The sequence below is a fragment of the Pteronotus mesoamericanus genome, unplaced genomic scaffold, assembly GCF_021234165.1.
Source record: "Pteronotus mesoamericanus isolate MK-2021 breed Mesoamerican mustached bat unplaced genomic scaffold, CSHL_Meso_final contig_657, whole genome shotgun sequence".
Lineage (NCBI taxonomy): Eukaryota > Metazoa > Chordata > Mammalia > Chiroptera > Mormoopidae > Pteronotus > Pteronotus mesoamericanus.
The window spans coordinates 16,781,926-16,808,590 of NW_026555229.1; the positions used below are offsets into that span (position 1 = coordinate 16,781,926).

At 40.6% G+C, this 26,665-nt stretch overlaps 2 protein-coding genes across 2 annotated transcripts in view; one reads left to right on the plus strand and one right to left on the minus strand.

Moving 5' to 3' along the window:
• Positions 1-4,214, plus strand: part of SLC18A2 (solute carrier family 18 member A2) — a 28,484-nt gene extending 24,270 nt beyond the window's left edge. The window contains exon 15 of the mRNA XM_054581583.1: positions 4,113-4,214. Within this exon, the coding sequence (XP_054437558.1) occupies positions 4,113-4,214 (102 nt within the window). The remainder of the gene's footprint in view (positions 1-4,112) is intronic.
• A 1,458-nt stretch (positions 4,215-5,672) lies between these two features.
• Positions 5,673-26,665, minus strand: part of PDZD8 (PDZ domain containing 8) — a 66,176-nt gene continuing 45,183 nt past the window's right edge. The window contains exons 4-5 of the mRNA XM_054581581.1: positions 16,050-16,212; positions 5,673-12,590 (exon numbers count right to left, since the gene is read on the minus strand). Coding sequence (XP_054437556.1) covers positions 10,387-12,590; positions 16,050-16,212 — 2,367 coding nt within the window. The 3' untranslated portion in view covers positions 5,673-10,386. The remainder of the gene's footprint in view (positions 12,591-16,049; positions 16,213-26,665) is intronic.

Genomic DNA, 26,665 nt, shown 5'->3' on the forward strand with positions numbered 1-26,665 from the left:
CGGAGGAACTGGAGGAAATGGTGAGGTCAGAGGATGAGCGGGGGCGGGCGGGGGGCGGGGGGTAAACCTGCCCAGCCAGCTCCCGCCCTGAGATCCACAACGTGACGGCAGAGGCTGGCCCCAGCCCCGCTGCCTCTCTTTCTGCATTTAAACCGATATTTTAGTTCATTTAGAAAGAAAAATGCTGAAGGAAGTAGACAAGACCATCCTGAAAGGCAAAGCAACAGTCATTACAGGCTCCCAGAAGGCCACTTGCACTGTGAAATGTCAGACTCCTTGATAAGTGCATAGCAAGATGAATCATTAAAAACCGGAGAAAAAGTGCCCCTCGCTGCCCCTAATTGATGCCGCCATCTAAGGTATTGCATCAGCTGCCATTTGAGGGCACATTGGCAATGTTCGAGGGCGGCAGCCCACAGCTGCTGCCTGCTCATTGTGCGAACCCACAGCACCCAACAGCCAGGAGGACGGAGGGCAAGGCAGCGGGTGCCATGCAGAGAAATAAGCGACTGCTGCCCACATGAGTGCCAGCGTTCAGGCCCAGCAGGTACCAGACGCGGGGGCTGTGAGAGCCGGAATGAGAAACGCGAACCTTAGCAAACAATTCCATCAGTAGGCACCACCCTGATAACGTCGTGTTTGAACTGTAGGCTATTTTATACGGAAAGGTCTAATGCCATTTCCACAGATCCCAAGTCATACCCTCATGACCTAGTTTGTGAGAATGAGTTTTTCTTCCATTTGGTTTATGGGGTTTATTTTTTGTTGTATTTAAAAAAAAAAAATCAGTGTTGAGTTAGCAATATGGGCAGAAAGAAGAAAACTGTTACTCAAGTGCCTCAGCAAGTATGAGAAACACCCACATGGTCATTTGAGAAAAACTCTCTTCTAGTGATAAGACAATTAACATGCAGCTTGTAACTCTCGGAATACCCAGTTGAGAAGAGCTGTGTTCTGGTATGGATTTGTTTTTCAGGTTGAAGAATTAGTTTTAAAGATCGGCCACATTTCTTACATCTTGCTCGTGAAGCTTCTAATTGTTGCCCAGACCGGGAAGTAGGCAGTTTAGGGATTGTAGCTTTATTTTCCTGGGAGGCTCTGAGCTCTCCTCCTTCCAGATGTTCACTGGATGCTGTGGGGCGGGCAAGGATGGGGCCGCCAGATGCTAAGTAGACGGCATATTATAGTCTATTTAAAGAAACGTGTCCCCTTGTAGGGACTTATATCCTGGATGCAAAACCATCCGTTTTGTTTTGTTTTGTTTTTAGATACGGTAGATAAAACTTTTCTAACGTGCAGGCCTGGTATTTTTCCAAGTCTTAAATCCTGGAACTCTTACATTTAATGCTTTTACTATTTCACGATATTGGCTCCATATTTGCGTTATCGTTACACTACATTTGGTTCAACGTATTTTTACCACAACGGAGATCTGAATTCAAAAGGCAACCGCCTCCTCTTTATTTTCTCTCCCGTGGAGAGGCAGACATGCCTTTCTCCGCGTGGCGGCGTACTGAGCACTGGCCTCAGTCACCGGCCCGCTCACGGCCCCTCGGTAGTGCATCTGCTTACCCGGTCATGCTTCTCTTCTCATGGCACTTTTGGAATATTACACGCCATCCAGCTTATTTAATCACGTTTAACTCTTTACAAAAGTAAACCTATTATACAATAAATCTTTCAAAAGACGTTCAGAAACCAGTAAGCTAGGTTTTAAAAACTAAAGAACAGCATGTCAAGGAAGAAAACGTCTCTGCCTGAAACAGGCTGTGTGGTTTGGTTGAACTGGTAAATTCTGACTATTTAAATTTGTATGATGTCAGTTGATCCGACGGAGCCTGTTCCCTTACCATGCAGCGTGTGTCTGTGTTTTACGCCCCGTGCTTGGTCCTGGGGGTCCTTAAGAAGTCTACACATATGTACAGTCAGGGCTAATGGTAGATGAACTGAGAGAGAGAAAGCAGTTGTGAATACGGTAGAGTGATGGCTGTCCTTTCCAAGGCCAGCTTGCTGCCGGAGGGCCAGGGGTCCAGTCCCTGTGCCCGGCATTCAGGGCCCTGCAGTCTGGTCCCAGCTGGGCTCTTCTGTTGCTCTGTGCCAATCGTTAGATCTCTCTGGTGGCCAGGCATGGGTGTCCCTGTTTTACTTAATGCCCCATTTGGTGAAAAATCCATGCTGCGCTCATGCTCACTGTGCTGATTCTTTCCATCATTCCGGGTTCAGCTCCACCTGCACGTTCCATGTATCTTCCCCAAGCACTTGACCCACAGTGAGCATCCTGCCTGGGAACCCTGTGGAGCCTGTCAGTCCCTGTGCAGCGAGGTAGCTAAGGTGCTGGGATAGGACCTTCAGGGCACTGACCCATGTGCCCAGTAGGTGCCTGTGAAGCTGTTGTCAGCCTTATGGCTCTGCCATAGTCCCAGATAATCTCACGTAACTAGGGCAGTATTTCTCGCGGCACGTTGACACCAACTCTCATGGGAGGGTAGGGACCTGAAATTCATTTTTAACCTGTGTCCCTGCGAAGTGATTCTTGGATGCATTTCTTGGAGGATCATCCGTGTAGGCATATGAGACCTTGAGCTTTTGGGGGGTTAATTAAGACTTTTGTGCAACAAGCGGAGAATGGTCCTTGTGAACCCTGTCAGTGGCCTTGATTACTTATTTTTATAAATTGAGCCCTTTATTAAACACATGTATCTATTCACTTGGCAAGAAGCATAATGCAAAAATGGAGCTAAGTTTGCAGCTGACTACTGGAGCTGGCAGCCTAATTTGGAGGGCCCAGGAGGTCCTCCTTTTAACCTGCAGATCATTTCAGAAGTCCTTGGGAAGTGAGAAGGGGGTTAAGCAGAGTGGAGTCAGGGAAGCTTCCCAAGTCTGAGGGACCAGAACCGGGAGTAGCAGCTAACACGTGGAGAGAGACTGCAAATGTAGGATACATTTTAACCCATGTAAATGTGTCCAGTGGATTTTCAGACTGCACCGAATGGTATTAGAATAGCTTATGTGGAAGAAAACTCCGGGCAACAGAACCGGATGAGAGACTTCATTTTAGTTGCATCCCGGCTCCCCTCTGCTGTTCCCTGTGCCCCTGATGGTGCTGTGGAGCTCTGCACGAGGTGACTTCAGCATAGACTGTCTGCACTCCCATCTGCCTTGCTCTAGCGGGACCTCCCTCGGTCAAGTCTTTAACCTGTGTGCCAACACGAAGGGCTATCAGCCCACCACAGGGGGTGATTGTTAAGTTGAGGTATTTCATCGAAAATGCTTAGCATGGGCCCGACTGAGGAACATCAGCTGTGTTCCCAGGCCTGCCCACTTCCAGGAGGAATGACGACTCAAGTGCAGCTTGTTTGAGTATCAATGGACTATTTTTTGTTTAATTTTCAGTAACAAGGGAAAGCACAAGATTTTTGTATTCACAAGAGGACAATTTTTTTCAAAAAAAAAAATCACGCATTTGAGTATGAGTTGGGCAGCCAGGAATTGGGGAGAGGTGCTCTGATGTGCCATTAATGAAAAGGGCCCTGTGACCTTAACTCTAGGGAAACCTGCGAAGCTAGAGCAATGGTCTTAAAATACTGCGGGGCCGTTCCATGAAGACGGCTGGAATCAGAACCTGACCCACAAAAACAATGGAGACAGGTTCTAGTCCGGCCTCGGGTGCGTTTCTAACGTGAGAGTTCACCCCGTGGAGGAGAGAGCAGGTTGCCACAATGAAGTCTTTAAACAGAAGTTGGATTGGATGACCTCGAGGGGCCACCCAGTCCCAAGATTCTGAGCACAACTCTTCCTGACGCTAACCTTCATACTCCTTTTTTCAGAGCTTACAGGCTCCCCCAAAATGACTCCGGGCCCCTGGCAGGTAAAATGAAAATTCTGGGGAGAGTACTTCGGCTATGTCCCGTTGCCTGAGTGTGGGATCACAGATTTTCTGGGCCAGGCACCTGGCAGTTGCACCAAATGACTGGTTAATGGTGGTGCTTTCTACCTACCTACCTACCTACCTATCTACACACACACAAAGTGATCCTTATAAACAGTAGGTTAAAACCATCTTATCTTTATGAGACAGGGAGTTAATATATCTGCACTTTGTTCTCTTTTAGGCCATTCTCATGGATCACAACTGCCCCATTAAAACAAAAATGTACACTCAGAATAATATCCAGTCGTATCCGCTAGGTGAGGAAGAATCTGAAAGTGACTGAGCTCCTCAAAAGTCATCAAAGTATTTAATTGTATAAAACAGTGTTTCCAGTGAAATGACTCATCCAGAAGCGTCTTAGTCATCCTGTTCATCCCTGGTGAAAGAGTAAACAACCAAAGGTTATCATTTCTTTTCCATGGTTATGATCGATTGCCAATAGCCTTATAAAGAAAAAGCAGCTTTTCTAGGGGTTTGTATAAAGTGTTGAAAACTTTATTTTATGTATTTGATTTTATTAAATATTATACAATATATTTTGACGAAATAGATATAGTATAAATCTATAAATATTTGAATCCAAATCAGATATAATTTTTTAACTTACATTCATTCATGAGCACTTGGGCAAAAAAAAAAATCTTATATTTTTTCTGAATACTGGTAATGAGTGTTTAAAAATAAAGCACGCATTATCTCTGAAACACTTCCAACAATAAGAAACTAGAAGGAAGTCTGAAAAACAGAATTTCAAGTAAGACAGCATATGGTTATGTAGTGACACTAAGTGTTGAGTGATTCAGCTTGTAATCATTATTGATATACTTATGAGTTAAAAGCTAGTTATCTCAAGTACAGGAGACAAGAACTTGAGTCAGTTTTCTTTTGGGTTTGTGCATATATCTTAGCTGGTATTGGGTGTCCCTGTGTGAGCGCCTACCTGGAAACAGCTGGTTGTAAATTATGTTTACATGTCATGTGGTAGGAAGCAAACATTACACTTAGTGAGGGGAAAAAAATAGCAAATGTTCTGAAAGCAGAGGAAAGCACCCAAATGAAGAGTTTTGAACAACTAGAAGCTTTTGCTTTAAGATATATACTTGATTATCTTCCTGGATGAAAGAAAATTGAGGGTAAATGTACCTTATACTGTCCAAGTTGTTTAAAATAAATTCGAAAGGCTAATAACTTCCATGATATGGAAAAAAAATGACTATCATCTTTGATCTGTTTGGAGGTCATCCAAGTGTTTTCTAGGGATCTGCTAATTTTGAGTCATCTGAAACTATTTTCTAGAGTTCTGAAAGTTGTTCGCATCAATGTGAAAAATTTTAAAAGGTGAAAAAGGAATGAAAAATTATGTCTTGAATCCTGTTAGGGAAACAGGTAAAATAGGGTGGTCAGGACACATCCCCTTTCACAGGCAAGAAAAAAACCAAACGTCTAGAAATGTCTGTGTATTACTGTATCATCTACTGCTGTGTAATGTGGTTTTTCTAAGCATGACGTTGATGTGCTTTTTCAGTGTAACAGCCAACACTGTGTTAGTGAACATTGTCAGTTTACATCAGGTTTTGTATGAGAAATGATTGCAGTGCGAAGATAGCATGGCATGTCTCCAATACTACTTGTTGATTTTGTCGTCATTGTAAACAAAAATTACCCAATGAAAGTTCTCTTATGTTAAACTAAAACTATGTTAACTTGGACAAGGAGCAAACAACTTCGAAGTCTGCTAATTTTGAGTCATCTGAAACTATTTTCTAGAGTTCTGAAAGTTGTTCGCATCAATGTGAAAAATTTTAAAAGGTGAAAAAGGAATGAAAAATTATGTCTTGAATCCTGTTAGGGAAACAGGTAAAATAGGGTGGTCAGGACACATCCCCTTTCACAGGCAAGAAAAAAACCAAACGTCTAGAAATGTCTGTGTATTACTGTATCATCTACTGCTGTGTAATGTGGTTTTTCTAAGCATGACGTTGATGTGCTTTTTCAGTGTAACAGCCAACACTGTGTTAGTGAACATTGTCAGTTTACATCAGGTTTTGTATGAGAAATGATTGCAGTGCGAAGATAGCATGGCATGTCTCCAATACTACTTGTTGATTTTGTCGTCATTGTAAACAAAAATTACCCAATGAAAGTTCTCTTATGTTAAACTAAAACTATGTTAACTTGGACAAGGAGCAAACAACTTCAGCACAAGGACTCTTCAACCTCTTAATTCTCTAGGGAAGTCAGCTAATACTTCTTTTCCATTTGCTTTAGGAAGCTCTTCTGTGGGGCTTTGAATGACCTTAAGTCTGGCTGTCAGGTCCAGCGTGTGGAAGCAAAACAAGCTTCCTCACCGACTCGCGCTGGGTAACTTACAGCGTCCACAGCTTTGGAACGTGGTCTGGGGGCGTTCTCATGGCTTCTGGGCAGGTGCTTCTCTCCTTCCCCAGGGGAGAGCCTCAAAAGAGAATGTGCTACAGGTCACTTCTCCTAGAGGGTCTGTGGTTCTCCCTGCCCCCAAACTGTATCATTTATTCATATTTTAGTTTTGCCTTTAAGGCTTCAGCCTCTTCAATGACTGATAAAGGCCTGCCTGTTATTGATTCCTAGAGATAACATGATAGGTGGAGTTTTTCAGAACTGTTTTAGGAGCAAAAGATATCAACTGTATGTGAGAGGGAAAAAAGAATTGTAGGGTCTTTTATGCGGCTAATATTCTGGGATTAGCCAAGACTGAGAAGAGAGGCTTTAAAAAAAGTATCCAAACGAAGAACATACAGCTCTCTGAACATGTCTGAACAAGAACTTGGAGTAGAGGTGTATTTTATGTTTGTGCCTGGCAAACAGATAGAAAAGCCTTAATGAGGTAGTAATGATTTTCAGTTCTTTCTTTTGATTGCTGAGTGTACCTAAGTCATGTTTTAGCTGTGCACTTAATAAATCTTCTGAACACCACTCTGCCTATTTGTCTTCCTTTATTATAAACCAGACATTATCGTTGGAATCAAATACCTAAGGTATTGTTTTGACTGTTGATAATGAATGAAAAACTGTTGTTCTCTGCTTGCAGGTTATCAGGTACAATCCACTCCAAGTTAGTTTGAAAAATGTTTTAAATTGAAATATGTAACTAGTACTTTTGGTCCGTGTGGAAAACTCACTAAGTTATCCTTGCACCTGTAAAAGTTGTATTATTTTTCTGATTGCTGTGAACAAATATATCTGGTAAAACTAACTAAACTATGCGGCCATTTGACAGAGTGGGCCCATGGCCCCTGAAAGTCCGTAAGACTTACAGGGTGTATGTGTGTGTCTTGTAGGGGTGAGTGTCTAGTTTTAATCAGATCTTCAAGGGGATCCATGGCTTAAAAAGGATTAGGGGACCCTCCCCCCATAAAAGGAAAGCTATCATCTCCATTTAGAAAAACACAATACATTTTAAAATTAAAGTGATTTTGAATTTATTCACTTTTAGGGGACTTAAAATTTTATTATCTTTATTATCTTACTATTTGCAAGAGCCAAATATTTTCAAATCACCTTTCAAAAAATTCAGATATACTTTTAGAAATTGACAGTACCCTCAAATTTTTAGTTGTTTTCTTTTCTCAAAATCACACATGGACACACAGTATTCAATTTGTTCTGATATTAAAGACTTATATTTAAGGCTGGACATTAAGAAATGTAGCACATTAATTCTGATTCCAAAACAGTGCTAAAATGTTGCTTAGCTTGATTATCTAACCCAATCATTAAATACCAATGTAGAAAACACACTTTAAATAGTCTAATTACAAATAAGTAGGTAGCAGAGGTAAACCCATAAATCTGTTGTTTCAAAGCCTGAAGAAATAAGTAAACCAAAATTTAATGCTTTGAGCAATTTTCAGAATAGCCTTTTGTTTAGCAACAATGAACTGTTGAGCTTATTTGGTGGCCAAGTTATACCAGGCCCTCATTCCACAGACACTGCGATCACCTTTTTCAGATGTCATCAAATGAAGATATTCTTGTTTTCTGTGGTAGTTTTTATTATTATTTTGAAGCTATTGATAACATAGCATGGCAGCAAGATTACATCAGGAATGTAATATAACACAACTGTTTCCATCGAAGCCGTAGATCTCAGTGTCCCCCGGGCTCCTTGGAGTGTTGTCCCCCCGACCCCGGCACTAAAGTACAACCACGATGCCTCTACTGCTTCTCCCAATGTGTATAAAAAACACCGCACTACGTGAAAGGTGTATTTTACAAATATCATGAGCAGCATTACTGAGCTTTCCATCATTGTGGTTCTACAGAGTTAAATACGTTTAAAGCACAAGTTGATTTTTACGAAACCAAAGTTTTGCAGTATTTCTCCAGCTCTTTCAAATGCGCCAGTTACAGCAGCAGGCTTGGATGTCGGCCACTAAGACTTCCGTGGCGTGATCAATAAGCACCAGCCCTTCCTGACACGCCACCTTCCAGGTTGTCTGTGGTGAGTTACTTTGTATAAGATGAAAGCTGGTTATCACATTGGGCAGATTGTTTCAAGCACATGTTACAGAACATCATTTTAGTTTTCAGAGAAGGTTGTGTATAAAGACTTCCATAGCGGTGTCCTTTTAGAACGCAAGCATGCTTAAATAAACAGGGATATACACAGCTATATTTGTGATTAACTTGGCCAGGAAAGTATTGTTTCCTAATATTTCACTTAGCAGAAAAGAGAACTGGCTATTGATTTTAAAAGTGGAATAACTTTTTTACCCTCAAAAATGCTTTTAGTGCCCGTATGAGTCATACCTTTCATTTGAATAACTTCTTACTATTCAGAACACTTAGTTATGCTGTTGTTCCCCTCACCGCAGTCCTGTGAGATAGAGTAAATCTTGTTTATTCCTACTTTGGAGCTGGGGCACGAAGCCCTTTGGTGGTTTGCCTGTGGTTATACAATTCAGTCACGGCCGATGGAAGAGCTTGACCTTCAACTGATGTGTGGCATCCTGGGCTATAGATTCGGGTCAGAATCCATACTATTATACATGCCTTTTTCTGTCAGCCATACAGCTGTCCCATCTAGTTTATATATATATCTAAGTGATCATAGTACTTACCTACAAAAGGGAAAAGCATACAGATCCTTTTATAGGCACACGAAAAGCCAAAATTTCCATGGCGCACAGACAGAGGTCATACTTACTTCTCCCTCAGTCACGTGTTACTGGCAGCCACATGATGGACCAAGTATCACAGTAGATCTTCATTTTCAGAGAACTGATCCCAATTCCTATGTACCTATACTGTCTATTTTTATTTATTTTTTTCTCATGTATGAAAAATAGTCTGAACTACAGAAGCATTCAGAATGATCACCATTCCTTTTAGTCTGTAGGATGTCAGACAAAGCAATAAATCTATTCTGTATGATTCCTCTCCTTCACAACATTCTCCTACATGAAAATGTTTCTAAAACAAAACAGCCGAAACCAGTTATCAACGTGGTCATTTTAAGAACAGTCCTCTGAAACTTTAAATATCCTTGCAAATGCTTTATTTCCTATGGGAGAACTGAAGATGAAAAATAATCATAAGTGTTTAGAACTTCCTTTTAAAGGGAAAGTAACATTTGAAAGATAATGTTTCAAAATCCTATGGTGGTGGTTTTTCAGTAATCTTATCTTGCTACAAAATTCTTTGCCAACAGTGTTCTATGTTTACGCCTTACTACATTTTGTTTTTCAGTGCAAGCTCTTCAAATTAATCACTGTATCCTTACTATACTTCAACTGCACAAAACTTTAGAAAAAAATTTCACAGAGGCATATAAAGCAAGCAATATATGTAATTTTTGTTTTTACTAAATCAGTATAACTGACTAAAGCCATAGTATCTGCTTTCGTGTTACATTTGGCAAAAAACAAGACAAAAAGCACCCCCCACGAACCCCAAAATAATAAAAATCTCAAGCAAGTAGAGATGACAAACCTCCTAAAAAATTATAAGATTCAAAACCTGTTCCCTCAGTGATTGCTGCTGTCAATTTGGGCACGCAGCAATCTGTTATAACCGTGATAGAAATAAAGATATTAAAGAATCTGGCCAGTGTCCTGTTTAACACTAATTCAAAAACTAAGAGGAAGGAAAACAGCACAATGCGACATCACATACACAAACATGAAAAGTCATCTTACATAATCTCATAATTAGAAAAAGTTAAAAATAAATTAGTAAAAATAAATTCCAGGTATAAACCCAAATAGCATAGCTATAAATGCAATCTGAAATAACCAATTTAGTGAGCTGGTCATGGTTTTGCTGGAAAACAACCTTTTCATTCCTGTTCTTAACACAAGCAAATAACTGTGGAGAAGCAGATTGAAGTGCATTAGAAGAGGGTTTAAACGCGGTTATATCCGTGGTACTTTAGATGCAACTTTCCCCGCAATCACCTGAAAGTTTAAATAGACTGTTCGTTACACAGACTCAGATGGGCCAAATAAGTCATCTGATATGCTGCTGAACGGCTGAGAATCTATTAGTTGGGTTATTTCATTATCAAGATCTTCTTCTGTATCGTCTGTGTATTTGCTTATTTTTTTGGAGTGCTGGTCTAAGGACAGACTTTCTAAAGATTCGATATCCTCAATGCCTGCTCTGTAGTGGATCATAAGAAGTGTCAGGGCTTGCAGTCTTTCACCTGATTTAGCCAAAGCGGCAGAAAGAAGTGATTTTTTCCTCGCATCGGTTGTCTCTTTTTCTTCTCTAACAAGGGAATTATTATGTTCCAACTCCTGATCAATTTCATTTTGCAGTTTATCCAGCATGAACTCAAGTTTCTGGATCCTCTCCTCTGTAGGCAGGCCCCTGTAGAGGTCACGGCCAATTTCTTTAACTGCAATGAAGACGCTGTCATCCAGCCCTCCCTCCTTTCTCACTAACTTTATCCCTGTGCTGTTCACCCGTTTAGAGGGACTGTTTGGCCCACACACCTCTGTGTCACTACCTTCATTGTCCGACGTGTTGGGGGTGTGTTTTGGTGAAGGTTCTACTAGATCAGTTCCTGCTTCAGAAAGGCGGGTTTTAGACACTTGACGCAAATTTAACAAACGAGAGCTAGTATTGATAATGTGCCTCGTCAAGCCTGTTGTTTTATTGACTGACTTGCTAGCATCCGCATCGGCACGAACAGGCAGGCCCAGGAGGGTTTCCTGTCCTTCCAGCCTGAGGTTTTTCAGGGTCCGGTCTATCCGCCTGTCAGCCGCCCCACAAAGAGGAGTCTCGGCTAGACACTTCTCCTGGCATTTCTTATGGCAAACGTACGCACACACCATACACTGGGAAGCGGCTTTAGTCCAAACTTTCTTCTTGCAGTAATCACACCAAGTTGGGTTCTGGAACTGAGTGTCCTGAAAACTATGCTTATTTTCTGTTAAACCCAGCTGTCCAACAAAGTGCTCCTCCTTGGGTAAGGCAGAAACCTCTTCGACCAAGTGAAGTTCTTTTTCTTTCTCCAAGTTAGTAACTATATGGTGGTCCGGCTCTCCTTCTTTCAAATATTTGAAATGAATAGTAATGTCACCAAAGCAAAATTTGTCATTGAATCCCTTCTGCACACTCAGATTGCGCAGTGCGGTTCTCGTGACCATGGCCTTCGGGGATGGGGCTTCCAGCCTGAACTTTGACAGGTACTCCATGTTTGATGTGGCCAGGCATCCTAAAGCCACCTCTTCAAGTTTTAGGCTAACATGCCCCAAACAGATGAGCCCCCCTAACTTGAAAGGATCCCGGCACCACAGTGCAATGTTTAAGTATCGGTGGCAGGCTTCTATGTCAAAGACACAGGTTGCTCTGGTTCTTGTCCATTTTCCTAGCTTGTTACGATAGGGGATTTCTGAGGATTCCCACATCTGCGGGTCATCCGAACTGTCCTTAGGAGGGCAGGGACTTTCTGAGCTTAAGTCTTTCGCCACTTCTTGCTTTGTTAAGAGCTGCTTTGATGCAGCTACGTCTTCCAGGTGATCCCCAGTTTTCGCTTGCTTCTCGGCAGCTTTATCTGCAGGAGGAGGAGGCAGCACCTTTTCTGGCTTTTCAACAGGAACGTCTGGCTCCGCCTGACTTGGGGCATCGGCAGACGGCAGAGGAACTTTCACTTGCGGGCGTGGTGGCACAGGCGGTTTGAAAGTGGATCCTTGGGTGGGTTTTGACACTTGTGCTGGGTCTGTTGTCTCAGAAGGTTTTAGGGCCAAGGGTCTGTTTCCTTCTTTGGATGGGAGTTTTGGTAGCGGTGGGTGAGTCCCTACAACTAATTTACGGTTTAAAACTGGTGATATTGTCCCAAGGGGCCTAACAGAAAGTGATGTTGGAGTACGTTTCGGACTATGACTTGCCGTTTGTGCTTCATCTTTGAACTCAGTCTGAACTCTAACGTCACTTGCCAAGTCTTCAAATTCTGAATCCAGATCTCTATTTTCAGTATCTACTGCCAACCCAGTTGCCTCTTCTTCATAGTTTGGTTGGCATGAGTTTGACAGAAAGTTTTCTTCCAACTGTCCAAAATTATCTTGCAGAACTGCACCTGGATTACTCTGGCCAACGGGCCTCTCATAATACACCAGGACCCGGTCACCAGCCTGCTTGATGAGCTTCAACACTTGCAGTGTAGATGTGATTTTCACACCTGTTTTAAGATTTTAAAAGGGAAAACAAATTACTGCGATAAGAATTACCTAAATTGCTAAATATGATTGCCATGAATTCACGATTATTTAATGAAAAAGTAGTATGGAAACCTCCAAAATAACATCATTAGCTTTTGGATGCATCAGTGTACTGATTCTCAAACCCTGAATGTGTTGATGTCCTAGAATATTTACCTTTTCAAACCAAATAATGACATGAAAATCCTTAGAAAGGGGCCAAGCTGGTGACTCTTCATTGCTTCCCCTTTCTTCCAGGGTTTCAATGGCATTGTACCTCAGTTTAAGTGAGCAGAATGAGGCCTTATGAAAAGAATTTTATGAATGGCCCTGCCTGGGTCATTTGGTTAGAGCATTGTCCCAATGTGCCAAGGTTGTGGGTTCAATCCCTGTGAGAGCACAAACAAGACTCAACCAATGAATGCATCAATAAAGTGGAACAACAAATTGGTGTTTCTCTCGTTCTCCTTCCTCTGAAATCAGTACATTTTTTAAAAATGTAAAAAAAGAAAATAATTTTATTAATGGTTAGACCAGACTAATAATGATGGGAAACTGATTCTACTACAGGAAATCCCCAAATATACCAGGTATTACAAGCAATTGGTTCAAATTAAGAGACTGGTGCTTGAAATAAACTTGTCAAAATACTATATTATAAATAATGTACTCTCTAAAGAATCTTTTTATGAGCTTTACCCATTAAACTAATCCTTTTCAGAACCAGAAAGAATAAGGAAGACATAAGTTGCTTTACAGTTAAACAAGTTGGTTACTATCTGCATGTATATTGATAATATCTATCTTACATTTTCCTTTTACTATTTTCCAATAGGTGCTACATTACATCGGTCAAAATTCAAAAGGTACAAAAGACATATACTGAAAAATCTTCCTTCTACCTCTATCTCCTAGCAATATTCTTCCTTTCCTGAGGAAATCAAAGCCAGCAGCTTCTAGTATATTCTTCTAGAGATCCTGAGAAGTCTATCATTCACAGCCTCGCTCTGTCCCCTGCTCTCTCACTACCCTCCCCACAACAGCCCGCACCCAAGCTCTCCCTATCTGTAGGACTTAGAGAAAGATGGGATGGGTCTTTGCTTTCCAAAGGTCTTAGGGTCATCCTAAATAAATCAAAGTAACATCAGCCCCATCTAGTAACCTGGATGTACAGTTCCTCAGCCCATCTCCTCTCTTACTTTGGCTGCTCCAGGAAGGCCACGCTTTAGACCCGGCCGTCACCTGGAACTTGCCCACAGCAAAGACCTTTCACTTGGAAATTAATCTCTGGCCGCAGTCTCTTATTTTCCACCTCTGACAATCCAGTTGCTAACTGACTCTGTTTGAGGCCATTTCCAGATCTCATCCTTCCTCCTCTGCTTTCACGGTCCATCTGGCTCTGCTGGCACCACTTGCTTTCTCCCTGACCTCAGCCTCAGGATTTCAATGATGTCACACCAAGCTTTTCTGTTCTTTTGCCCTGGCCCCTTTCTCTTCCTACCTACCTCTCTCTGATCCCCAGGTCCGCTAGCCCCAGTCTCCCTTTCCTGCTCCCGAGATTACCGCCCGATCTAGCACCAGGTTATGCTCTCTGTCTTTGGCAAGGTGTTCATTGCTGCCTTAGCATCGTGTTGAATGGTTGCTAAACAACGGAGTCCTTAAAACACCAGCTTCAAACCTCTCCTAGTGCCCTGAAGCCCACCCTTCCTGCTCCTTTATTCTGTCAGTGACATCACCTAATGCACTGAAAAGGTCAACCAGAAGCCACCTTTCCTCCCTGCCAATCATTTTTAGTACTAACCCACCTCAGAGAAGGGAGAACCCCTTTCCTTGTACTTTGGACCCCACCCCCCCAGCCATCTCCTTCAGCGCTTTGCTACATCAATGATCCTTGCTCATATTTTTAGTCCCTTCCTCCTTCTGCTTTAACCCATTTCCACGGCACTGTACTGATTTGGTTCAGGTTATCTCTTCTCTGCTTTCCCCCACCTATGTCTGCCCTTTGTATGCAAATGCTCCCATGGTTTTGGCCATCATTAGTTTTTCCCTGCCTTTTCGCTCTTCCTGGATTACATCCACTTCAGCAGTTTCAACTATCTAGTAGTTTTCTTCTGGTCTCTCCGCTCTTGTCCTACATTCCCAACTCCTGGATATTGCCACCTGGATGTCTCTTTGACAGTACAAAATCAGGGTCGTCAAAACCCCTCTTTGACCGCCTCATGCTCCTGTCCTCACTGTTATGTGAACCAACTTGCCGCCCTCTCAGTTAAGCTGACATGAATCCCAGAGACAGCCGACTCCCCACTCTGCTGCCAGCTGTCAAAGTTCCAGTCCGTTTTCATCTCCTCTTCAGCTCCCCCAGATCACTGGCTTCAACGACAGTAATAAACAGCTCTTTGCTGGAATCCCTCACTCACACCTTCCCTATTTTAATCATCCAACATATTGCTCAGAAACCTTTGGTCTATAAACTCGTCACACTGAAATCCAGAGCTTCCTAACGTGACTCTTCACGATTCATCCAGCCCTAACTCCTGCTACTTCCCTCTAACCACAGTACGTCCCAGAGAAACTGTAGTTTGACATGTGCATAAATGAGTAAGAAGCCCCTCTAACGACCCGCAGTAAGCAAATACTTCGACTCACCCTAAACCCACGCTCTGTGACTTAACGCCTGCCCTTGTCTCATCACTTCCCCAACCGCCCCCGGCTCTTTGGAGGTGGCTGCTGCACCTCTTAGGACGGTTTGGCCAAACAGGCCAATAATGTATATTTCAAATACATGCAAAGGTAGAAGAAAGAGTAAAATGAACTCCATTACTGAACGTCAAATATAACCAACATTTTTTTCCATCTTATTTCAACTGTCTTCATCCCATTGCTAAGTATTTTAAAAATTACTGTAGACCCATATAAATGAATTACAGCTATAAAAAAAATTAATGTATCACAATGGCCCCTCATCTCAATATTTTTTATAAATGTTAAATATACTTTTCCACTCTGCACATTTATATTGCTCAGATTTACTAGTTTTTGATAATATTTACTACTTGTGTAACTGAGAACAAAAATCTTTCAAAAAAAGTACATAAGAAAAAAATTAATTTTATCCTATAGGTAAAACCAAAACAGTATATGTGAATATAAAAAGAATTTATACTGACTTACAGTTTTTAGATGAGAAAGAGTAACTGTTATATTTATATTAAACAAGTAACAGATGAAGTTTATTTTATGGCTTTGGTATAGCCTAAGTGTCTATGGCACATGTGTTTTAAATTAAATTTTAAGGCTTCCTTCAGAAAGAATAAACTTACTACTTTCTTTCCACCACAGAAGTAATATGTGCTTAACAAAGTACAGGAAGAGGAAAATCCCCACATCTACCCTCTGCGATCTCTGTAAATGTAAAGTACGCTGCATATTAGCATGGTTACCTCCGATCGCGATCAGTCGGTCTCCTCGCTGAAGATCAGCAATCGCAGCAGGCGAGTTTGGGGCCACAGTCTCAATGATGACGTGCCCGGCATAACCATCAGTTGACTGGACAAGACGAAGTGTAAGGCCAACACTCTGTAAATTCCCCTTAATTAATTCAACCTTTGGTAAAGAGGAAAAAAATGAAGACAATCAATGGGTTCATAGTAGTGGAGTGAGAAAACATTAACACACTGAGAACACTGCAGCTGATGACGGCTTTTGTAATGGTGACTATTATAGAAAAATAAAGGAGGAAGGGATCTTTATTGTGACAATATAAATTAACGCATGCTCTGGCTGAAAATCTAAGCAATCAAAAAATCACTTCATATCTTCAGTGTGTCTTATCTATGCTCACTGTAGAAAATTTGGAAATAAACAGAAAGGCAAAATCAAAACTACTCCTAATCATAATATCTAGAACTACATTGTCAATGTTTTGTACTTTCTAATATATATATTTTAACACAAAGTTGAGCTCCCATTACCAATATAATTCTGAATGTTGCTTTTTGGAAACATAATGGGAAAAATCTCTTATGTCATTAGGTATACTTGTAATTTTTTTTTAATCTCATCCGAGGATATGTTTATTGAATTTTTTATTTTTTGAGAGACACACACATCAGTGTGAGAGAGAAACATTAATCGGTTGCCTCCCATAGAGAGCCCCAACTGAGAACCCGCAACCTTTTTGGTGTACAGGACAATGATGCTCCAACCAACTGAGTGATCCAGCCAGGGCTAGATATACTTTGGAACCTCTATTTCTTACGGTGTATTGTTGTTAAAACTTCCTTTTGTGAGGACGAGCAAAGGAAAAACATTTATGTTTTATTAAGAGTTATCTTGTTAATGAGATATCCTAACTCATAAAGATCATTTTGTTTTCTAAATGAATGTCATCCAATTTATCAGGAGTATGCAACCCAGGTTCACATTATCTGTGATTTTAAGAAACAATACATGCTGTCTGTCTGCATTTGAATCAAAGGATAGAGGGCCATATCCCTCTAGGTGGCAAGAAATCAACCTGTGTTTACTGAGCTAAATTACAAATCAGTCTTCTTGTATTATCGTTCAGCTTAATTTTCTTGGTTCTGTTCTTCAAGATCTCTCTTGAGGAACTTTGCCAAATAACCTGCTTATATTCAAATATGACACTGTCCGTATTTAAATGAAAATCCCAGTTAAAAGCGAGAAATGCAGTTCTCGTAGCTAATGATGCTGGTGAGTAAAAAAGTCCTTATTGGGAGTTATTTAAGGTAAGTGTTAATAGATTTTGTAAATTTGTTTTCATATGAAGGAAAGTCTTAATCATATTATGCTCAAGAAATGGGACATGAAGTCAAGTTTTTGATTACCTAAAAGTTTATTAAAAACAAAATCAACCCTTTGAAAAAACATTATTTGTGTTTAAATCTCTAAAAATATTTGTCTAATTCTTGCCTGATGATAGTAAATAACCACTTTATAAAGTAAAAAGTGTTTTCAGTTAACAAAATCCCCTAAGAACATTCTTTCAAATCCACAAACATATTCTTAATATAAAGCACTAAAGCTAAAATTAAGAATGTAAATTTTTCTAGAATCAGAGAGCTTAATGGCAGCAAATGGATAAAAAACTAAATTGCATGAGTCTGAGTACTATAAATTTTAAAAACGTTCAGGTTTCGAATGTGTTTTTGTGATTTACTTTGTTCTAAAGAGGAATGGAGGTTGGGGGGATGGGGTTGAGACAGGAACTGAGGCTAGGATAGGTTTTTGTGTAATTCAGTTTCTTATTTATTTTCTGCGTACCAATCATATTATGCCCTTTGCTTTTCTAATTTCATATGATCCTTGAAATCAACATTTCAAATGGAAGAGAGAGAAGGTTTTCTACAGGAATAAGGTAAAATACCAAATTACTCCCCTTTCTCCCTAATTTTTACTACTGATTATTAGTAAATTCTCTTAAATTCATACTTATACAAGGAACAGAACTTAAGACACTGTTTTACTTCTTTTATTTTTAGAGTATAAAACACCATTTAATTAAAAACCTGACAAACCAAAGCAGTTAAAAATGAGTATCACCAAATTTTGTTATTTTAATGTAAAACTTAAGATAAGGTTTACAAGACCATCCAAATGATACTGTGACTTTTGGAACAAAACTGCCATCTCCCATTGGGGTAAAACTACTTAAAAACAAAAATAGACAACAATATGTTATACAATTCTCCCCCATACACATGTATCTATATTTTGGAATTATACTTAAGACTATTGGCTATCCCATGTACTATGAAACATAAGCCAAACTAGAACCTTTTAAATCATGAGGTAAAAATTAATAGAAATCCTAAACACTTTTCCTATGTCTAGTGGAGCAAGTGGCATTAATGCCCTGCAATATAACATCATTACCCAAGATAGGTTGGTTTTTAAGATTCTATTCTGAAAAATTTAAACTATATACAAAACCACAGATAATAGATAAAATGAACTCTGTGATCACAAATTACTACTATTCTTATATGTATGTTCCTTTGCAATTATTAATTTACTAAACCTGCCATTAAAGATGTAACCTGTTTCTGTACTCTCTTTTCAGCAACCAATATAACTAGAAAAAAATAAGTAAAGACACAGACTATCTGAACATTATTAACCATGACTTTAATGACATCTGCAGAACACTATACACAATGGCAGAATACACATTCTTTTCAAGTGTACTTGGTAACTTCACCAGGATGTGCTAGGTCATAAAACAAGTGTCGATAAATTTAAAAAGACTGAAATTCAAGGTATGTTCTCTGAATGGAATTAAATTAGAAATCAATTAACAATAAGACAGTTAGGAAGACCCTATCAAATATATGCAAAGTAGAACAATACATTTCTAAATCGCTTATGGTCCAGAAATCAAGAGAAATCTTTATAGCTGTAAATGCTGGTATTAGGAAAAAAATATCTAAGATATCTATTATCTTTGCCCTGGACCAGTGTGGCTCAGTTGGTTCGGAGTTGTCCCACAAATTGAAAGGTTACTGGTTTGATTCCTGGTCAAGGCACATGCCTGGGTTGCTGGTTCACTCCCTGTTTGGGGTGTGTAAGAGAGGCAACCAACCAATGTTTCTCTCCTTCTCTTTCTTTCTCCCCCCTTCCCCTCTCTCTAAAAATAAATAAAATCTTTAAACAAATTAGTGAACTTTGTTCTTATCTTAAAAAATTAGAAATCCTAAAGCAGAAGGAACTAATAAAGAGCAGAAATCAATGAAGCAGAAATACAACAGAAAAGTCATGAAGGCTGATTCAATGAACTAAGCCTGATTAAGAGATGATTTGATTAACACTGATACACCTCTAAGCTAGAGAGATGAAAAAAAAAAAAAAAAAAGGATACATATTACCAAAATCAAAGTAAGAGGAGAGTATCACTATGGAATCTATAGACATTTAAAAATATATGGACAACTTTATGACAATACATTTGACAACCCAGATGAAATGTAAAAATTTCCTTGAAAGATACAAATGAAAACAACTGATCCAAAAAGACAGAAATTTTGAATACCCCTAGAGCAATTGAATATATCAAATTCACAAACCTTCCCACAAAACAAAGAGAAAACCAAAACCAAACCCCAAAAGACTCCTCCAGGTCTAGATTGCTTGCTTCACTGGTGAATTCTTAAGGAAGAAATACAATCTTACCTGGAATCTCTGAGAAATAGAGAAAGAAGGGACACTTCTGAAATCATGAGTTACGGTCAATGTTACCCTATGTCCCAAACCCAGACAAACACAAAACAGGAAAGCAGAATTACAGATTATTTTAATGTTCAAACATGGATTCAAAACATCCATGAATATATAAAGCACTCTTACAACTAAACAACAACAAAAAAAACTAACAAGATTTAAGAATGCGCAAAATACAATATTTGAATAGACATCTCACAAAAAAAGACATACATACAAATGGCCAATAAAGCACATTAAAAACGTGCAATTAGTCATTACAGAAACACATATTAAAACCACAATGAGATACTACTACTACTACTACTACTACTACTACTACTACTACTACTACTATTACTACTACTACCAATGGATAGTAGTAATACTAGAATGGCTGAAATTAAAGACTGATAGCATCAAGTGTTGCTGAGAATGTAAAGCAACTAAAACTCTCATGCATTGCTGGTGGGGATATAAAATGGTACAGCTACTTTGCAAAAATATGACACCTTCTTATTAAGTTAAACACACACTTATCATATGGCCTAAAAATCTTTCTTTTAGTATTTTATCAAAGAGAAATGAAAATATGTCCAAAGACTTATATGCAAATATTCACAAAACATCACTCATAAATTAATTGGTCAATCAAGAATTGGTCAGCTGGTGAATTGATAACTGAACTATTAATACTACTCAGCAATAAAAATAAAAATTTAATACACACAACACAGATAAATCTCAAGGACATGTTGCATGAAAGATGTCAAACACAAAAGATGATATACTCTGTGATTCAATTTGCATGAAATTCTAGAAAAGGCAGAATTATAGTGACAGGAAGCAGATTAGCACTTGCCAAGGACTAGAGGTTGGGGGCTGAATATTGAAGGCAAGCAGCACAAGTAAAGGTTTCAAGGTGCAGAAATGTTCTGTGTCTTGGTTGCGTGAAGGTTAACATAACTATATAATTAGCAAAATTCACCAACTGTACACTTAGTGCATTTACTGTATTTAAATGATACCTTATAAAAACTTAAAAATAAAGCAAAAACCCCTCCCCTTTGAAACAGTCATCTGGCTACGTCCATGGAATTTGCCTGGAAGTTCTAGGCCAAGTCCTTCAAATCCAAATATGTGGCTATACAAGCTGTAGAAACCCCAGGGCCCTGAGGCAGCTCAGGCCACAAGGCTCCTACCTTCGTCAGAGGGCTGACAGCATTGTGGGCAGCACCTGAACACGCGCTTGCACTGTTTCTGAGAGTTATCTAAACTACCCCCTAAGCCTGGGGCTTGGCGAGCCACACACGTGCACGGGTACGGGGCGATGGGAGGCCGGGGCAGCGCGGGCTGCCTCTGGGTGAGTGGCTGGGGAAGGCTTCGTCTGCAGGGCTCAGGGTTAGGCTGCACCTTAAAGCGTGAGAAGACTTGGAACAGATAACCCTGGGGCTGGGGAAATGGGTGTGGGATGGCCCAGGAGGCTATCGTTTCTAGGCCATAGTACCATTGTAAAAGCACAGAGATGGAGACAAGAGCTCAGGGCACATCTGAAAATTAAAACCATCATGACGACACCAGTTGAAATTTAATGGGAGAGAAAATTTCTATCATGATTATGACAGAAGCATTTCACAAAACATATCAGAATCCTACCTATTCTGATTATCTAACAGAAAAAAAGTTCTACGATATCTTATCCTACAATAAGTGTAGAGTTTGCAAACATCTATTAATATCTATTTGCAAAAATATAGTCTTTAAACTTGTACTTTGTGACATGGCTGGTATTTTATAAAAGAAACGAAATGGATAATACTTACTCAGCACCTGCACTAATGTCCGCCAAGCCCTCCCTTTCTAACCCTCAGTATGGTTGGGGGCGGGGCGGGGGGCCAGCCCTGCTTACAGAACACGGTTCCACTGCTCCGCCTCACTGCGTGGTCCAGAGACACATGCCGGACCCAAGCCGGACCAATCAGAGTTCCTTCCTACATGGTGGGGATTCAGATTCAGAGATTCCTTAAACGGAACAGACAAATGTAGCTGTAGGCATCTGTGTATCTTCTTACAAACAGGGAAGCGGAGAAAGGCAGTCTGCAGAGCGAAGACTATAGCCCACACCCAGCCGGGGGCAGAGAGGAAAGAGAGACCTGACGGTGGTTTTGTCTTTGGTTCCAGTTTGTTTCTAAGGCCTGGCTGCCGTCCTGCTAAAAGCTATGCAAGCCAACCCACGCAGCCATGAATGGTGGCCCAGATCCCCGCCCGTAGTGCCCAGGAAACTACCACGGTACCGTCAGAATAAGTACCCGTTCTTTGGGTGTCTGTTTCAAACAGGGTCTAGCTTATGAGGCATTTGTTAGAGACTGTTACATACAAGATCTCAGTAAACTCCAAGTGCTGTATTTATCAAACTAGAGAGCTACAAATACATTATAAATGTAAAATACATTATAAAGGATGTAAAGTGTTTTCTTTGCGGCTTAGCTGGTATCAACTGGCCTGAATTTTGTTGAAACCAACAGTAGCTTTCTATTTAAGTAGAAATATTATTTCTAGTATTTTTGGATACAACATAAAAAATTTTATCAATCGTGAAGAATTTCTGACACATACTAACTAAACAGCAATTACAAGAGCTAAACCATGAGTCAATACATACAAGATTGCAGACAGCCTGCATTTAGCTTCACCAATAATGTCAGACACAGGTTAAAAACTTCTGGCTCTATATATATATATGCATCTGTCTTGTGGAGAGCAATTTAGTAAAAACACCAAGAGAGCCTTCAAGAGCTCTCTCACCCTGGCATCCTTTTAGCCTTTCTTGGACCCAGCTGGTGTGCCTTATTTTCACCTGGGGGAAAAGCAACATTGATTTTTTAATCCCTTCCTAACATGGACATAATTGTATACAATGGACAAAAAGAGGATATATTTTAATAACACATCAATGTAACTCTTTTACAAACTGTTCTCTCTGATACAAGCTTATAGCACTGAGCAAAAATCCAAAAATGCAAGAAAGACTAAAAGGGTCAGTAAGGAAAAGACCTGAAATTACTGTGATCAGGTTTAATTTTGAGCATCCTTCCATTAAATAAGTTTCTGAAAAAGACATCATGAAGACAATTTTGGTAGAATAGTGGGGAAGGGAAGGGAGAAGCAACACACTAATCTGAGTACATATGTACACAAGGCCAGTACAAAACCAAACTTTTAACAGCAGATAAATATTCCCAGTCTGCCTGACCCATAATGGAAATCAATACCTATTCTCTCACAATTCTCATTATACTACAATAAAAAAGGGTGCCCAGGACCTTCAGACACATCAGTGTATTCTCTAACATCTCTCCGCAAACCGGTGGCAATATTTTCAGAAAGATCAATGTTGACTTAAGAAACACACTTTAATGTAACCTGTAGCAAAGCTACCAAGAAAGAAAAGTAATGGATAGAAATGCACTAATAGATTCACTCGCTCACTGAAATGCTTAGCCATCGTGCGCTGGGTGTGGGAAGCAGCACTGTAAGCATCACAGAAGAGCTTCCCTGGCTTCACGTAAGCAGGAAGGGTGAGCATGAACAGATAACCATGATAATGCTTGTGTGATTTACTAGGAGCCACCTAACATTTAGAGAGCAGAGAAGACATCCCTAAACGCAAGTTTAATGCAACACTTGGAGGGCGAGCAGGGGCTGGCCAGACCAGGTCAGAAGCGGAGGTAATGTATCTAAACCGAGAGCAGCGTTGGGGAACTGAAGGAAGTTCAGTATTGCAGCTCGCTGTCAGGATCGGTTTATGTGAAGAGGGAGAGAATTGGGGTTCATTCAACTTAAAAGGTCTTTCAGAAGAAAGAAGCCTAATACCCATTCCCCCACCATTTCCATGCCTAAAGTAGTCAAATAAATACTAACTGTGGTATAAAGGGCATTTGAATTTGTCAATTATTGCTATAATGTGACTGGAAACTTGAATGCAAATAATATTTAACCTACATCGATCCATTCAAGTCCCCCCTTTTTTACAAAGAATACAAGTTCATTAAAATATCAGCATAAAATAAATGTTTTTCCCCTGGGGAAAAAACCCTAAAAAGTCAAATGTTTAAAAATGTGTTTCAAGGTATTTCAAAGTTTGATTGATATAAAACATACCCACTTACAAAAAAGTTTCATAAAGATACGTGTATTTGTAAACCATTAGGTGCTGCGCTTTCATAAGCCACATCTATGTTATCTCCACATCCCAAAGCTCAAGGCTCTAAACTTAAAAGCCACATGTCCATAAAGCACCAGCCCAGGGAGTCTCCGAATAGACTTTTCCCAGGGATATGTTTATTTGCTCAGATCGACCTCACATGGGGAGTTAGAAGAGACACAATGCCCGACTTCTGAACGCCTGCCCACACTGGGAAATTGGTGGGAGGCACAGAAACCGTCTGACACGGCATCACGAGCATCCGCTCCGAGCTCCCGGGCGAGCCCAGGCCAGCCTTGCTGCCTGCTCAGCCACAGGGCTGGGTCCGGGGTCGGGGGAGAGTCCCGGGCGACTGCTTGTCCATCTGCGTCGGCAGACTGAAACCTAGTTCCCCTTTCTCCCTTCCTTCCTTTTCCAGGGCAGCAGATGAGGGCTCTGAGCCAGCCCCCAAAGGACCCAGGACAGCAGAGTTAAAGGGGGTAGGGGCTGCGCTGACTCAGCTCTTTGGGGGTGGCCCAGGACTGGATGACTTCGGGGTGGTGATGGTCTGGAATAACCGAAGAGCTTCCTATAGGAGCTTTCTTTTTTGAGAAACACGGTGACATGAGACAGCTAAGGGGCAAACAGCATCTCACTCCAGCAGAGGGGAGCGCTGAAGTTCAATCCCCATCGGTAAGCATTTTGGGCGGGACATTTCCTGCTCGCCGTATGCAAGGACTACTGTGCTGAATCTCCAGTGCTTTCGTGGCCTGCATCAAAAGAAGGGCGGGGGTCGGAACTGGATGAAAGATGAAAGGATTAGCCAAAGACATATATGCATAACCCCGACACAGACAACAAGGAAAACTTTTTAATAATTGAAAACCTCTGCTCTTTCAGCTATAACAGGTGTTTGTGGAATGGCTACGGACTCTACCCAGGCACAGTCCCGGTGGGGAACTCCATGATCCTGTCACTACCTCTAGCCTCTCCTCCTCCTCCTCCCGGTGTCTTGTCAGTATCAGGCCAGTTCTCTCGCTTCCCCTGCTTTCTCAGAGGTTACTCAGACCTGGTCTGCTTTCTCCTCCTTTTCAAAAACTGCCACCAACCACCTAGGCTTCGTCCTGGCTTCCGAATTCTTATTACCCCAGAAACGCACACCGTTCTTGTTGAAGGGTCCTCTGGCTGGGTAAAGATCCACTGTAGGGATAGAATTAGAGTAACAAGTAAAGAGATTCTGAAATCAGCCCATAAACTGAAGTTTTCAAAAATACATGCCTGAAAGTAGAACTATTTGTTTATGCCAATCAAATACCCTGGATATTCTGGGATTATTCACATTTACAAAATGGTCTTCAAAAACTATTCTATTAATTCAACATCTAAACATTTTTGTCAGAAGGCCACTTGGGTTTACAAAATTTGGTTGCTGCGTTCATGAAAATATAATAGTTTCATTGGTCAAAGTAACCAAACCTCTACATGCTAAGGATTCCCAGAAGGTGACTAAAAATCATCGTTTTTGATGGGCCCTTGTACAGATCGCCTTTACTGGGCTTGCTTGGGGATGTCGAGTTGCATTCTGAATACAAAGGACCCAGGCAGTTACGACTGGTGCGGCGATTTTCGGCTGGTGCTGCAGGAGGCACACTGGTGTCCCCCAAGAATGTTTAAAACATGCAAAACCTGACTATTTAGTCAGGGGCACTGACCTCTTTTCCCTTAGATTGTCAAATAAAAAAATGACAACAGCCAACACAACATAGCCATCCAGTGTGAATGAGTCAAAATTAGAACTTTTTTTTTTTTGTCAAATAAACAAAACATATTTTTAGGTGTGCTACAGAATTTTAGTAATCAGTTTCTGTGTGCCATGAGATGAAAAAGGTTGAAAATTGCTGGACTAGTGCATTAAAGATTTATCCTCAAACTTCTAATTACAGTTGAGAGGTTAAGATTTCTAAAACTAGAACAACTTTTATATTAAATATATTATTGAGCTGTTGCAAGGGGAACTTCTATGTACAACATGCTCAGCAAAGAACGTGTTAAGAGATGCAGCTGTCTGGCCATTTCACTGAACACCAGATACTGAATCAATCTGATTATGGTTACAGGGCCCGAATTAATGCCAGGCTAGGGACCAACAGCTCACTGTCCATCTCAATTAGAAGCAGCAACAAGACTGTTGAAACCTAGGGCCAGATTTCACATATTACCATGCATCATCTTTACTTTTTTTGTAATAATTTTATTTACTGATTAATTTTTAGAGAGAGAAAGACACATGGATCTGTAGTTCCACTTGTTTATGCATCCATTGGTTGATTCTTGCATGTGCCCTGACCAGGGACTGAACCCACAGCCTTGGTATATCGGGATGACACTTTAACTAACTGAGGGACCTGGCCAGGGTCGCCATGCATCACCTTTAAAAATAAGAACCTTAACTGATGATCCTACTAACTCCATTGCTGAACACTGACAAGAAGTGTATGTGCTTGTTCATTTCTCCCCTGCTTCTCCTCTCTTCCTTTCTCTCGTTGGTGTTTTTCTCTCGTTTGTGTTTGCACATAAACACACCTGAGTGTGAGGTAACACCTAGCTCCATTCTGAAGCGGATGAGTTAGAATTAGAGTAAGTACTATTACTTAATTT